Genomic DNA, 13,766 nt, shown 5'->3' on the forward strand with positions numbered 1-13,766 from the left:
ACAAATGATCTGTAGAAGTTGGAACTTTTCTGGATGTGTTTCAATACAAATATTTACACAATTAATTTTCTCCTTTGATATGCTGCAGTTATTTTAGAAATTAAATTATCAAGATTTGTGTGTTATATAACGGCTTATAAAAAAATTTAAACTAGCAGGATCTATATCCCGGTGTTACCTAGGTAGAATAATAAAAGAATGATTTAATAAGAGTTATCCATATGTCTCATGTAGTAATTCAATAATATTGCTAAATCAGAAAAAGGACTTATGTATTTTTTTTGGGGGGGGATTTTTTTTTTTTTTTTTTACAATAACATTAATTAAACCATATAATGACATAAATGAATTTACCTAAATTTTAGTTATGAAATTGATGGTTTATTAAAATCTGTTCATCATTCCAAAAATAAACAAATGGACAACATAAATTTATGAATGGCAATAATTGTAGTTATATTTCATGTTATTATGCTATGGAAGAATGTATGGTAACGTCTTTTCATTATCATATGGAATATCCATAGTTCTCACACTGTAATGCAATGATATTATTGCTATGAAATATGGCAGTGTCCTGAAATTGTGTCACCTATATAAACATATGCTTAGGTGTTCACTAATAGTGTAGGAGTAAATGAATTATATGGAGAGAAAATTGTTGCTACTCTCTTTGGAAGGCGATTTTGGGAAGGGCGAAAGTGTTGGAAAGAATACATTAATTTTCTGTATTAAATAAAAATGAAGGAGGTTTTTTCCTTAAAATGTGCTGTTGGAGATGGTGATTGTGTTAAGTGGAAAATATATGCAAAGGAGGTTGTCAGTTATATGCCGAATTGCCGAATGTAATGGGGGGGGGGGTAATATCATTTTATTATATGTATAAATAAATAGATTTTCTAAAAATTAAGACCCAAGCAAATTTCTTAAAGAAAATTATAATCTATTTTTGAAATATGTCTGATTTTTAAAACATAGAACAATACTTCATATTATTCTAAAAAGAAGAAAAAGATTGAAATTATAAATTTAATGAGGCCCATTTTTTTTTTCAACCATTATATGAAAGAAGGACAAATCAAAAAAGGTAAAATTTAATTTGAGAGAAAGTTTATACAAAATAGAAAACTTCATCGCCTTCTCCACAAAAAAGTTGCCTACAGTATTTTATAAGAGCGAAATATTTCTTGTTCTGTATATAAAAAAAAAAAAAAATCTAGCTGAAATGAGAAAACAAATTTAACCTATTTTGTTACGTTGACTACGAAGATAAATTAGCTTCATCAATGTGTGTTAAAACAGAGTTACCTCACTTATGATAATTGGTTCTTGCACTAGAGAGCATTACTGCCATGGAATTAGATACACCTGTGCTCCCCATATGGTTGTCAATTCAGAAATAAGATTGTCTCTTATTGGCGTGATATTTAACCTGTAGATGAGGAACCAAATGACTTGTTTTCTTTGAGTCATGTGTCGCCATTGCTTCCTGTCCATTCGCACACTTTTATTTGGTCTACAATAACGTGTGCATTTTTGTATCATGAAGCATTTCAATTTTTTTTATGTTTAGCATTCAAATTTTTTTTATGTTTAGCATTCAAATTTTTTTTATGTTTAGCATTCAAATTTTTTTTATGTTAAGCATTCAAATTTCGTTCAATATATTTATGTCGTAACCAACCTTTAATGTCCTGTCAGTGACAAATGCCAAATAAACATTAATGCTAATAAATGGTTTCCTTTCCTCTTTCTAACACTTGCCATATTCTTATATCCAATGATAATACACAGAACATGCCATCATGCAGGGTCCCTCTCCTCGAGTGAAAAATTTACTTTTACCATAACTAATGTTTGCGCAAAATTTAAAAAATTCAATGAGTGATTATTCAGAAAAGTATGGACGAATGATTTTGGGGCAATTTTATTCCTATAATGGCCCCTAGATGGGCAACTGGAATTATTCCAGAAAATTCCTTCTGGCAAAAATTTACTTTTACTATGACTAATGTTTGTGCAAAATTTGTAAAAAAAATTCAAGCAGTGGTGCAAACAAACAAATGGGCGCACGAGAATGAATTACTAGATCCAATCTCTTCTTTATCGGGAGACCAACAATGGTTGTGTTGTGCATAAAGAATAATGTATTCCTTACATGTATGCAGCCAAAAATATAAAATCACTATCAAATATTTAAACTTTATATATATGAGAGAGAGAGAGAGAGAGAGAGAGAGAGAGAGAGAGAGAGAGAGAGAGAGAGAGAGCAAGCAGTCACCCTCTCCTGTTTATGTCTTGTCTGTATATCTTTCTTTCTAGCCAACAATATTAGTTTAAGTTACCTCCCTTGAAAATTAAGAAATGAATATATTAAAAAATGTTTTAATAATTTATCCATTTTTTTGTATTAAATCACTTTAACTACTGTTTAATAACAAAACTATTACACACCAATTAGGACAAAAAAAATTACAAACAATTTATAATATACAGTTTATACAAATTAGGCATTTAAATAGCTGTTTTGAATACATCTCAAAATATGCTATATCAATGATTTAAATGACAGTAAATCATTTTGATTGTAATAGAAAAGTGATAGATAAAAAAAATTTTTTTTTTTTTTTACATAAGAGTCACCATTTATCAAGGCCTGAAGTCACTTGAGGATAAGGGTTATTGAGTGTACAGTAATCAATGGGGTAATATCATAGTAGTCATTATTAATGGAAATTTGGTAGATTGGATTACTTAAGGGGGCGGTTCATCAAGAATTTGTTTATGTTGGACTTGAAGACAACCAAGTTGTTGTCAGCTGGAAAACAGGCAAACGGAAGAGAGTTCCACAGGCGTACAATTCTAAGAAAGAAGCTTTGTTCATGGAATCTACATTTTGATTCAGGCACAGTTAAAGAGTGGGGAAAGTTATTGACAGTGGTTTTAGCTAGATGGCTGTTTTTCGAGAAAGATTGGCGAGGGGGGACCAGAGATTGGAGCTCAGATGAGCACTTGCCCTGGGTTTGCCTAATAAACAAGCCATAACCCTTCATCTATGTTCTGTTTTAATGGATGTCATCTTTTTGGTACTTTATCATTCATGATACCACAAAGGAGTTTCCCAGTACCTTGCCCCTGTTTTAGTGAATGTGCTAACCATTTGTGATGCCAGCCAATGCACACAGGAACAAAAATGTTAAGTTCTAATAGATATAATCATTTACTTAATTACAAATCAAATCAAGCTTAATAACAAATCAAGTCAATTTCTTCCAATAGTTATATTTCATTAGTTATATGCAGCACAATCACATTGACACACTAGTTCTCTTTAGATCACTAAAGTTAAGCAATGCTGAGTCAGGTCATCATTTGGGGGGGGGGGGGAAATTTAACCTTAAAGATGTCTTTAGCAAATACTTGAGTATAAACTCTTTATTCACATATATCCAAACAACAGGATAATTGCCACTTGAGCAATAGTTCTATTGTCAATAATGTGGCAAAGCTCTCTATCAAGAATATGCTATCGCAGTTATTGTCAGAAGTCAGACATCAACATTGTTCCCATTCAATGTGTTTGTTAAAACTTGTTTGATTGGATGTTTTTAAAATCTCTGAAATGACAATCATGCAGAATTTTTATTTGGGGTGCAGATAATAGGAATGTTCTCCAGAGCTTTAGGAACAAAAGACTGATAATGAAACCCATTTTGTGTTATATGTAAGCATGAATCTTGTAATGCTCAACATTGGTATTTACCACCTCCTCCCCATTTTACTGCAAGGAGATGCAGCAAGGTTGGAAGGTGGAAATTGAAAAATCAGTGCACAAGATGCGTGTACTCTGGTTCACAAAAAATGCTTGAGCAGCCCATCAGCATTCTTCGATAGGGGGGTCTTTGTTGATTAGCAATGATAACCACTTCCTAAAAATAAAAGGTATGGGAAGGTAGTCCTGCTAAAACAGCATCAACTCAAAACTGGCCCAGACTGTTGAACTGATTATCAAGGAGGCATCCTTTACTGGTATGAATAGCACCAATTCAAGTTAAAACCCTGGTTGAAAAAAATAAAAAATTGAACAAATATTTTTTTTAAATAATAAAAAAGCAGAAGTACTTACCCCTTATTTTTACAAGTGCCTCTTGTGCCAGACGTACAGGTTCTTCAATCACCAAAGTTTGATTCCAGCCTATTAGGTAACCATTAAATAGCAAACTAAGAAGAATCAGAAGCGCTTCACCTATCCACCAACAGCTCTGGTAAACAGATTTCCCCACACTGAAAAGAGAACAGAAGTATTTCATTTGAATTTGGCCAATTTTTAATTCGACATTATACAAACGCATGGCATATCTTTTTTTTTTCCTGTATTATCTTCTCTGCTTTTCTTAAATCATCTATTCAAAAAGACACACATTTTTATTTAAACAGACAAAATGGATCGATTAAATATCACAATGACCACAGAAAGACTCGTTAAAATCCATAGTGATTAGCATAATGTTCAAATAAGACTACACATCACAGATATAAATATTTGCAGTTTATATTATAAACACTGGTCATCTATTTCGAACATATGCAGATATATATCTGCTTATATATGTTTGTTTAAACACAAATTTAAACTTAAATCACCAAATTCATATACCTATTGATACAGCAATTTTGTGGCAAGATTTTAAGAAAAACAAAAATGTTAACTATTAATTTTTATAAACATTATATATCCAAAGAATTTTGTAAATGAAAAAATATGTAATAATGATCATATGATCATTTCAAGTTATAAATTAAAACAAAAAATGTTTCACATTCTTTGACCCCCCCCCCCTGACATTTTTGAGAAAATTCATTTTTTTTTTTTTTAAGTGACTTAATATTTAGTATTAACAAGACTAGTTGGGTCAATATTTGTTATATACATTATTAAATATACTCCTTAACCTTGAAATTGGTTGACAAAGCAGCATCTGGCACTTACAGCAACTGTTACTGCTTTTAAACATGCATACAAGTCTAGTTTCTGGTAACTATCATTCATCCTTCATGATGTAATCAATTTTCAAATAAATGTAGGTCTTTCTTTTAAAGAAAAAAAAGAAAAAAAGCACATTATTTTAACTTTTTTAAATTTCAAATTTTAATATCTCATATTTCAAGAAAGTGCTATCGTATATGTTAACCATAATTAATTTTCAAATAAATCTTTAAATAAGTTTTTATTATTAACTGCATATTTTTTGAGTGTCTAAAAAAGTTTTTTTTTTTAATGTAAATGAATAAATATTTTTTTTACAATGAAAACTAACAAATATTTTTTTAAAAATGAAGATGAAAGATAAATATTTTTTTAAATGAATAAAATAAATAAAACAAATTCGAACAAATAATTTTAATATAAACAAAGTTACTAGTGCCAAAATATTTATTTATAAATCAACATTAAGGACAAATCTGTTGGATAACTTAGTTGAATGTTTGAAATTTTCATTTTCTGATTAATTTCTTGTGAATATAATATCGTTTTCTTTGCCACAAAAATTGTTCAAAAGTAAATTTGACGAGCTCCAAATCATTTTTTCCTCCTACTTTCGTAATATTGATTTACTTTTCAACTTTCTCTGATAGACATATATAGTTTATTTTTAGACACTAGTTAAATGAAAAATAATTCAACATATTTCTTTTATTATCAAGAAATAATATTTTATAGTTTATTAAAAATTAACTAAAAAATTATGACTGATAACTCAATGAAAAATTGTATTTATTATTACGTTAACAGGCTAAAAAAAATATCAATGTTAAAATTATTCGTTTAACAGGCTTAAAAACTTAAACGAATAATTTTAACATTGATATTTTTTTACACTAAACAAATAATGATTTTATTTTTGAACTTTTTCCTACACCTTACAAAACCTCCAACCGACGACTACACAATCCTGTTAAATATACAGGACCAGGTAAATACAGCTATCTAATTAAAATCTATCTACTATCATATAAAAGTCACTTTGTGTGTGTGAGAGTTTCTTTCAGAATGGCCTAGCCTATCTTTTGCAAATTTCATACAAAGGTATTTTATATATCTGGCAGTTTTATTAGATATGGAATGAATTTCTGTATAAAACATGAGTATCGGAAATCGAAAAAATCCGATCTTAAAAATAGTTTTTCTATTATAGATAAAAAAGACTTTTACATTCGTATAACCTTGGGCAGTGTAATGTAAAATATTCCCCTGTAAAAATTTTTTTTTTATCTATAAAAGGAAGATTATTTTTAAGATCATCAAGCCCAAATATCATCTGACATGATATTGTAAATAAACAGACAGAATTTTATGAACGCCAATTATCATTATTTTTTAATTTTTTTTTTTTTTTTTGTGAATTAGTCCACCAGGCAAATTCTTCCTCGTAATATATAACATTCAATAGAGGATTGATTCTATAATAATACATATGCAATGTGCATTAAAATATCATATTTAAGCGTACTGTATAACCGGGCAACACAAGGGTCCAGCTAATTTTAAATATTCTACATCATTTGTGAGCATCAATTCATCCAATGGCAGCTTGTAGCTAATAAAGAACACAACAATATGACAGCCAGCAATGCTGTCAACACGTGGAGTTCACATGCAGCAACGATTACGACCATGCTCATAAAAAAAGAAAAAAGAAAAGCAGATTCGTATGCTTGAAAAGAATTTATTATGTCTAGAATGGACGGAAAATCTATAAAAAAAAAAAGAAAAAAAAAAAAGAAAAAATCAAATTCAATCATTTGGATGAACATGAAATTTTCTTTTGATGAATTGCCTTATGGGCTTCGAAATGGAAACTTGTAATACATTAAAAAACCTATAATTATAATTCAAGTGAAATATTCTGACAGATGATGCACATCAGTTGAGATGCAATAAACATGAAACGCTTCTTAGAGACGAGAATGGGAGGGGAGTAATAAATCGTTACTTTGAATTACAATATGGATATGAATTTCTCAAGCTAATCTTGAGGCAGTGAAAAAAGAGGAATGTCTGTACACACTATTTTCATGGCATGGAGTAAGTCTCTTCATATTTGTCTATACAGATTTTTTCCCATTCACTGAAACAAATAATTTCGATTGGTTAGAGAAATTCAGAAAAGTTGCTCTGAGAGAAATTTTAATGTAATGTGAACAAATATTTCACTGTACAACTTAAGATGCTCTTATAAATCTGGCTCCTAATTCACAGTAGCCGCTCATATCTCAATGACAATGTACTTTGGGGTGAATGTAAGTATTAGGTTGTGAAAAAAAAAGTTTTTGCGAGTTTGTAGCAATGGCAATTTAAACCATTTAGTGGCCTTGTATTATCAGACTCTACTAAGCTTAGTAAACATCTAAGAAGAATTATGTATCACATCAACATTTTATAACTATTTTTTATAACTATTCTGTAAAGCAGACTTGGAAGATTTTATTGAAAAAAAAAAAAAAAAAACAAAAAAACTTATTCTTAATCTGAAAAAAAAATCGAAACATTACCAACTTCTGTATCAAAAGATTTATAAAAAAAAAAAAAAAAAAAAAATCCAAACTCAGAACATTACCAACAAAAGATTGATTGTAAAAAAAAAAAATAAATAAAAAAATGCCAACCTTTAACTTTCTATGTCAAAGCCATTTTTTTGTGTTGCTTCCATTGTGTTCTTGATTAATCTTGACTAATAATTAGTCGGTTTTAATCATATGTCATCATAACCATATCTTGGAAGATGTAAGTGACCAATATACCAGATACAAATTAAACAGAGTAGAGTGTTGTTTTTGTTGTTTTTGTTGTTTTTTTTGTTTTTTTTAATTATTCAGCGTTTGATTTTAATTTATTTAATAATTGTTTGTTTATTCCCTAAATTCATAATTCAGTTTTTGTGTCCCGTCTATGTAAATAAAGATCCCCAACAAACCTGACTATTACCACTATATTATCACGCTGGTTCTCATTAGAGCACTGAAGTTAAGCAATGTTGAGCCTGGTCAGTACAGGGTTAAACAATAAAATTGTTGAACAGATGACATGATTCCATTTCTGCTTGATAAAAACTTTTTCTTTTTCTTTTTTTGTTGCAGACCATCTACTAGTGTGACCTGATGGGAACCGGGCGATGCTGAGTGACTTTGCTACAGAGGAATTCGCACGGCTGAATTCTAATGATGATGATGGTTTGATGTTGTTTAAACTGAAATGTATATGGGATTTTGTCAGAAAGAGAAAAAAAAACAAATGATAATTGTTCTTATCTTATTACTGTTATATATCTGTTAACAACGAAAAGGTTGTTTTGAAAACCTCTGTTGATAGGTATGAAGAATGGGGGTCAAGAGTAGGGGTCGCCACCAAGCATTGTTCGACTTGGGGGTGACTAATCACGCCTAATTGGTAATAAGTAAACACCTCAGTGCAAATGGGGGTTGAGGTTTGGTAGAGATAAGCTCTAAGAGAAAGAAAGAAAGGTGTTTGTAACTACTCTCTTAAGGAGACGTAGCCAGCAAACTGAGCGGCTGGGCTTGTCCAGCGCTGATTTGGGGAGCCCTTCAGGGCCTGATGTTATGTTAACTAGCCTGTGTTAATGGGAACTCTGTGACTTTACTGGTCTGGTCTTACATCGTTTCACTGCCATAGTCAGTCACCTCAAATTAGACAGTAGTTGTTATGAAGTAATGAAAACAATAAATAGTTTGTTACTGTTATAACCCGGAGTTCTGTTTGTTGTGGTGAGGACTCTTGATTTTTTCAGCAAGCCGCAAGGACCAGTGGAGTGATTGATGTACCCGGAGACTCCCTACACATGGAAGAAAGACGATTCGATCGAGAGGAAAAGCGCCCCTCCATGAAAACACAGTGGGTAAGGACGATCAACAGGCCAACTTGTAACGAGACAAGGTACGATCAAAGGACACCTGCCACATTGGTAACGTTATGAATGGTGCCGGATCGTACATCGTTATACTAGTTGGCCTGTTGTGTGCAAATCCCAAGAGTGATAGGAGCCTTCTATCATGTCTGAAAGTGACACAATGTTCAACGAGTGAGATCGGAGATGCGCCACTGTACTACTCATGTTCTCTACTGATCCAAGTTAAGACAACAGGACCATTGCCAGCACCCTCAAAATGCATCGCTGGATTGCCACAAATAACAGAGACATGCCCAGGGTGATGAAAACAAAGTTTCTAGCTACGGTTATGGTATTTGGTGTGGTTTTAAAGTGAGTGCTACATCATGCTTCTTCACATCTTCGAAGCCGGCTTGAAAGCCAACACCAAAGTATACCTGGATGTGCTGAAGAGTGTGCTGATCCCCTAGTGCAATCAGGTGGCTGTTGGGTGTGACAGCAGGACTTTGCACTGGCCCACAAGTCCAAAGAGACCCAGGCTTGGTTTCAAGAGTGCTACGACTTTGTACCCTTCTCTCATTGCCCCCCCCCCTCCCACTTCTTTCCCAACCTGAATCCGCTGGACTACTTTGTTTGGTCATACGTCGAGAACATCAACATGACAGCCCACAACACCAAAGCCCGCCTGATTGACACAATCCTCCGAGCCCCTGCTAGCGCTTGTGGAAAAGACATGCTCTCAGTTCTTCACCTGTATTGAGGCGGTGATTGAGGCTGAAGGTGGCTATATTGAATAGATGTCATTTCTACTACCTAATCAAGTTACTTGAATTAATTTTTTCAATAAAAGTTTTAAAATAAAGTTGTAATGTTTACTTTAGGGCAACACTTATCTTTCCACCCTGTACTAAAATGGATGACCATTTGCGAATTTCAGGTGCCGTATGTACTCTCTGCTTATCTTGGCATTGTTTCCAGTTGTCTAGCACTTTTCCTTGCCACTGGACTCAAACAGTGCCAATTAAGGAGAGGTGTGGTTAGGAATTGTGCAACCCTTGCCTCACAATTACATACACAGCTAACCTTACAGGGGGTATCCATTGTCTTTCTAGACTGAATTGAGGCATAGTAATAAGTCACCCAAAACTAGAAAGCTTTCTACTCTTCTTCTTCAAACTGTTTGCTTTTGAAATTTCCTCCCTGCTCCATTTTCTCCAACTGTACCAACATATAGAAATTTTAATGTAATGTGAACAAATATTTCACTGTACAACTTAAGATGCTCTTATAAATCTGGCTCCTAATTCACAGTAGCCGCTCATATCTCAATGACAATGTACTTTGGGGTGAATGTAAGTATTAGGTTGTGAAAAAAAAAGTTTTTGCGAGTTTGTAGCAATGGCAATTTAAACCATTTATTTTACACATACTTTTATTTCATAATCCTATCACCATGATGAACTTATAACTTTTTCTTTCAACTTGTTAAAGCAGCATTCATATTTTTTTGCAATATTCTCACTCATGTTGATCTGAAAATGACCTTCTTTAATCAACAGAAACGGAGTCATCTTCCATCATGATAATGCTTGTCCTCACAGAGATGTCCTAGGAGAGTTTAGTTGGGAAGTCTTACCCCTTCTGCATATTCTCCTTAATTAGTTCCCTCAAATTATCACTTATTTCAAGGATTACAAAACCATCCAGATTAAATGCGAGTTAGATTCATATTTCATATCAAAGACTAAAGAAATTTACAAGTGAAGTACTGATAACTTGTTGAAAGATTATGTTATAGAGCAAAAGTTGTTCTTATTATAAACAAGTGAAGCATGCATGGTCCCCCGTGAGTGCGCAGTGAATGAGGCATAAAAAAAATGATTAAGTTCAGCATTTATTAGCCCTAAAAGAGCCCCTGGGGCACACCCAAGAGTTATCACGATATATAGACAAACAAAATTATATAGAAATCAGTTACAACTTTTCAGAAAGGTTTATAAAAATCCAAGGCATCAATTTTTTTTAATAAACACAAAAGTGTCAATTTTTGCCATTTTAACCCGAAAATCCATTCTGTTACTTTTTTTACTCATATCATGTTTAATGTTTGTGCAAAATTTCAAAATATTCCACGGCGTAGTAATTGAGAAAAGTGCAAACAGAAGAACGGACGAAAGGACAAGGGTGAATTTACAGGTCAACCCTCCTTTTGTTGAGGGAACTAATAAAGATTTTCAAGAAAAAAAAATTTTTTAATCGTCAAAATCTTTTGTACCAAGAAGAAAAAAAAAAAGAAAAGATTTTTTTATTACTTGTTATTTTATACCCACAAATGCTATCATTGGTCAGTTTGACCAGAGAAATGAAAGGCAGCTTCAACTACAAACTACTGTGTAATTTACTTTTATCAAACTGATTCTATTGATTAACTCACTATACCCACTTTTTACCCTAAAAGTAATTATGAAAATCACAATTTCTTAGATATGAAAGGCCTAATCTATATTAATAAAATTGAGATAATTTCAAGTGTTTTCTTGCACCAGTGTTTTAAGACAAAATACTACCGCCACATCTGAGGAAGTGCCGGTCAGAATATTCTTTTCTGTCTTAACAGCATAAAATCAACTTTGTAACGCAGTGGAGGACAAGCTCTTCTGTTCTCTATAACCACTCTCACAAAAAATTATATCATCATCTCCATGAAAGGTGCTCAATTGAGTTCCAATCACAGGTTTCTCCTTGTAAGACACAACAATTCTTTCCTACATATGCCTAGCATCAGATGGAATTTCCATGACCAGAACTTCTTGGAAAGTGTTCGGCGTTTATAGAATACAATACCATGGGATTGCTTCTCTGCAGATTACAACATGATTGTCTTTAAATCCAATACTAACAATTTATCATAAACTGTCCTATAAGTAAACTAAACTTAGTCTATATGGTAGATTGTTCATCTTTCAATGTTTCAATCTCATTGTCATTCTCTAATGACTTTTAGTCTTGATAAGTAATAACCCAACAGTAATTTTTTTTGTTTGTTTTTTTTTTTTACTTTACTAATCAACTATTTCAATTTGAGGAATATTTATTAATTGTATCGAAAAAAATTTTTATTACACAAAAACATTGAAGCTATCTAAATTTTCATGAAGTGCTTCTGTAGAGTTGAATGTAATAATCAAAGAAGAAAGCGCCCGCATGTGTGTGCATTCTGTGTGGTTATACAACTTACCTTCAGATGGGATCTGAGAGAGATTAAAGATGGCAGCCATGGATTTATAAGGTGTAGTCTCGTGGAATCTCACGAGATCTCATCGTCCATTGCACACGTATGCAAATGGAATGGAGTCAGTTTTCTAATAAAATGCCTGTTGGCAGAGGTGGTTGGCAGAACACGTGCTGGAAGTTGAGAGAGAAAGTTGACAGTGACGAATTCTAGCTGAACTTTTGTTTATTGTATTCATTTTATTTTGCGGTTTACCAGCCCATTTAACTGCAGCTTCCTTTACATAAAACTAAATATAACCCACATTATCAACCCTTATGCCTAAAATATGTAATCCAAAATTCATAATCGATTAATTGTCTATTAGCCAGGTGCAGTGGTACCATCAGACTGAGATGAGTATTCTAGTTATATCTTTTTTTTTCCCCTCAATTTTCTTTTCTTGTTTATGCTGGGGATGGGGCATCCTATCGAATGCCAGACATTCACCTGCTATTTCATACATTCCAACTGAGAGATCATTTTAACATTCTAACTGCTCCTCTAAGTGCAATTGTTTGAAATTGTCTTGCACTTGATTCACCGACTATATTTGCTAAGTAGTTTTGAAATTCTTTTTCATGAGTCCAGTTGCTTCTATAATTACTGGAATGATGATTTCAGTTTCTAAGGTAGCATATGAGAGAAGAAAAATAGAAACAACTTGAACCATACTTTTATGATGGAGTGTAAAACTATTGCTACTGAATTCAATGGTATCCGGTGGTAACAAATATGTTTCCTACATATCCAGACTGAAAATATTACAAAAGTATGATAGTTTTCCTTGTTCATCCAAAATGGAATTTGAGAACACACACATATAAGTTAAAATCACTGGTGAATGATGATTATTTGTATGGCATACATTACTGAAAATAAACCAAGCAGTTATATGCTATCAATTTTCTTAACTGCCGACTACAGTAATAAAAGAAATTTTTTTTTAGCATTTTGCATCTGAAGAATGTATTGTCTGAAATATGATGCTATTATGACACAAGTGTTTGCTTGCTTATTTCTACAAGATTTGGTTTAGTCGTTTTATTTTACAGCATATCAACCCTTTTCGAGGTATTTAATGCTGAATCCAATAATTTTGGAAAAAAATTACTATGCTTCAAGTTCTTTATATTGCAATGCCAACTGACCATAAAAACGCTTTGGATATATCAAGATTTCCGTGATATTTTAAAAACCAAAACACTTTAAGTCATCAAAATACAACGATTTTGTTCAGAAACGAATATCCTTTGACATACTTTAACAATAATGTACATGATATTTCTAAAGAGATTTAAGGAAAATAATTATAAAACACTATGAAATGGCCATTTTATGTCAGATTTCTTTGCTCTAGAAACAAACTCCCTACCAAGAGATTCACTAATCATGTGTAATATTACAGTTAGCACATCAGCTGTAGGTCTAGCAGGATGGTAACCATATAGCATTTCCTTGAGTAGGTTGTTTTTACTGAGGTGGTTGACAACTTCTCTATTCATCAGATTTAAACAACTTACTCATAACGCACAGGAGACTGATTGGTGAGTACTGAGAGGCAGATGATCGATCTCCAGAATTTTTAA

At 32.3% G+C, this 13,766-nt stretch overlaps 1 protein-coding gene across 1 annotated transcript in view; it reads right to left on the bottom strand.

The window, feature by feature from the left end:
* LOC145297659 (transmembrane protein 94-like) overlaps positions 1-13,766 on the bottom strand; it is a 222,808-nt gene that overhangs the window by 98,967 nt on the left and 110,075 nt on the right. The window contains exon 3 of the mRNA XM_080143827.1: positions 4,127-4,284. Coding sequence (XP_079999953.1) covers positions 4,127-4,284 — 158 coding nt within the window. The remainder of the gene's footprint in view (positions 1-4,126; positions 4,285-13,766) is intronic.

This window comes from Euprymna scolopes, chromosome 18 (genome assembly GCF_053919585.1).
Source record: "Euprymna scolopes isolate OS-2025 chromosome 18, ASM5391958v1, whole genome shotgun sequence".
Lineage (NCBI taxonomy): Eukaryota > Metazoa > Mollusca > Cephalopoda > Sepiida > Sepiolidae > Euprymna > Euprymna scolopes.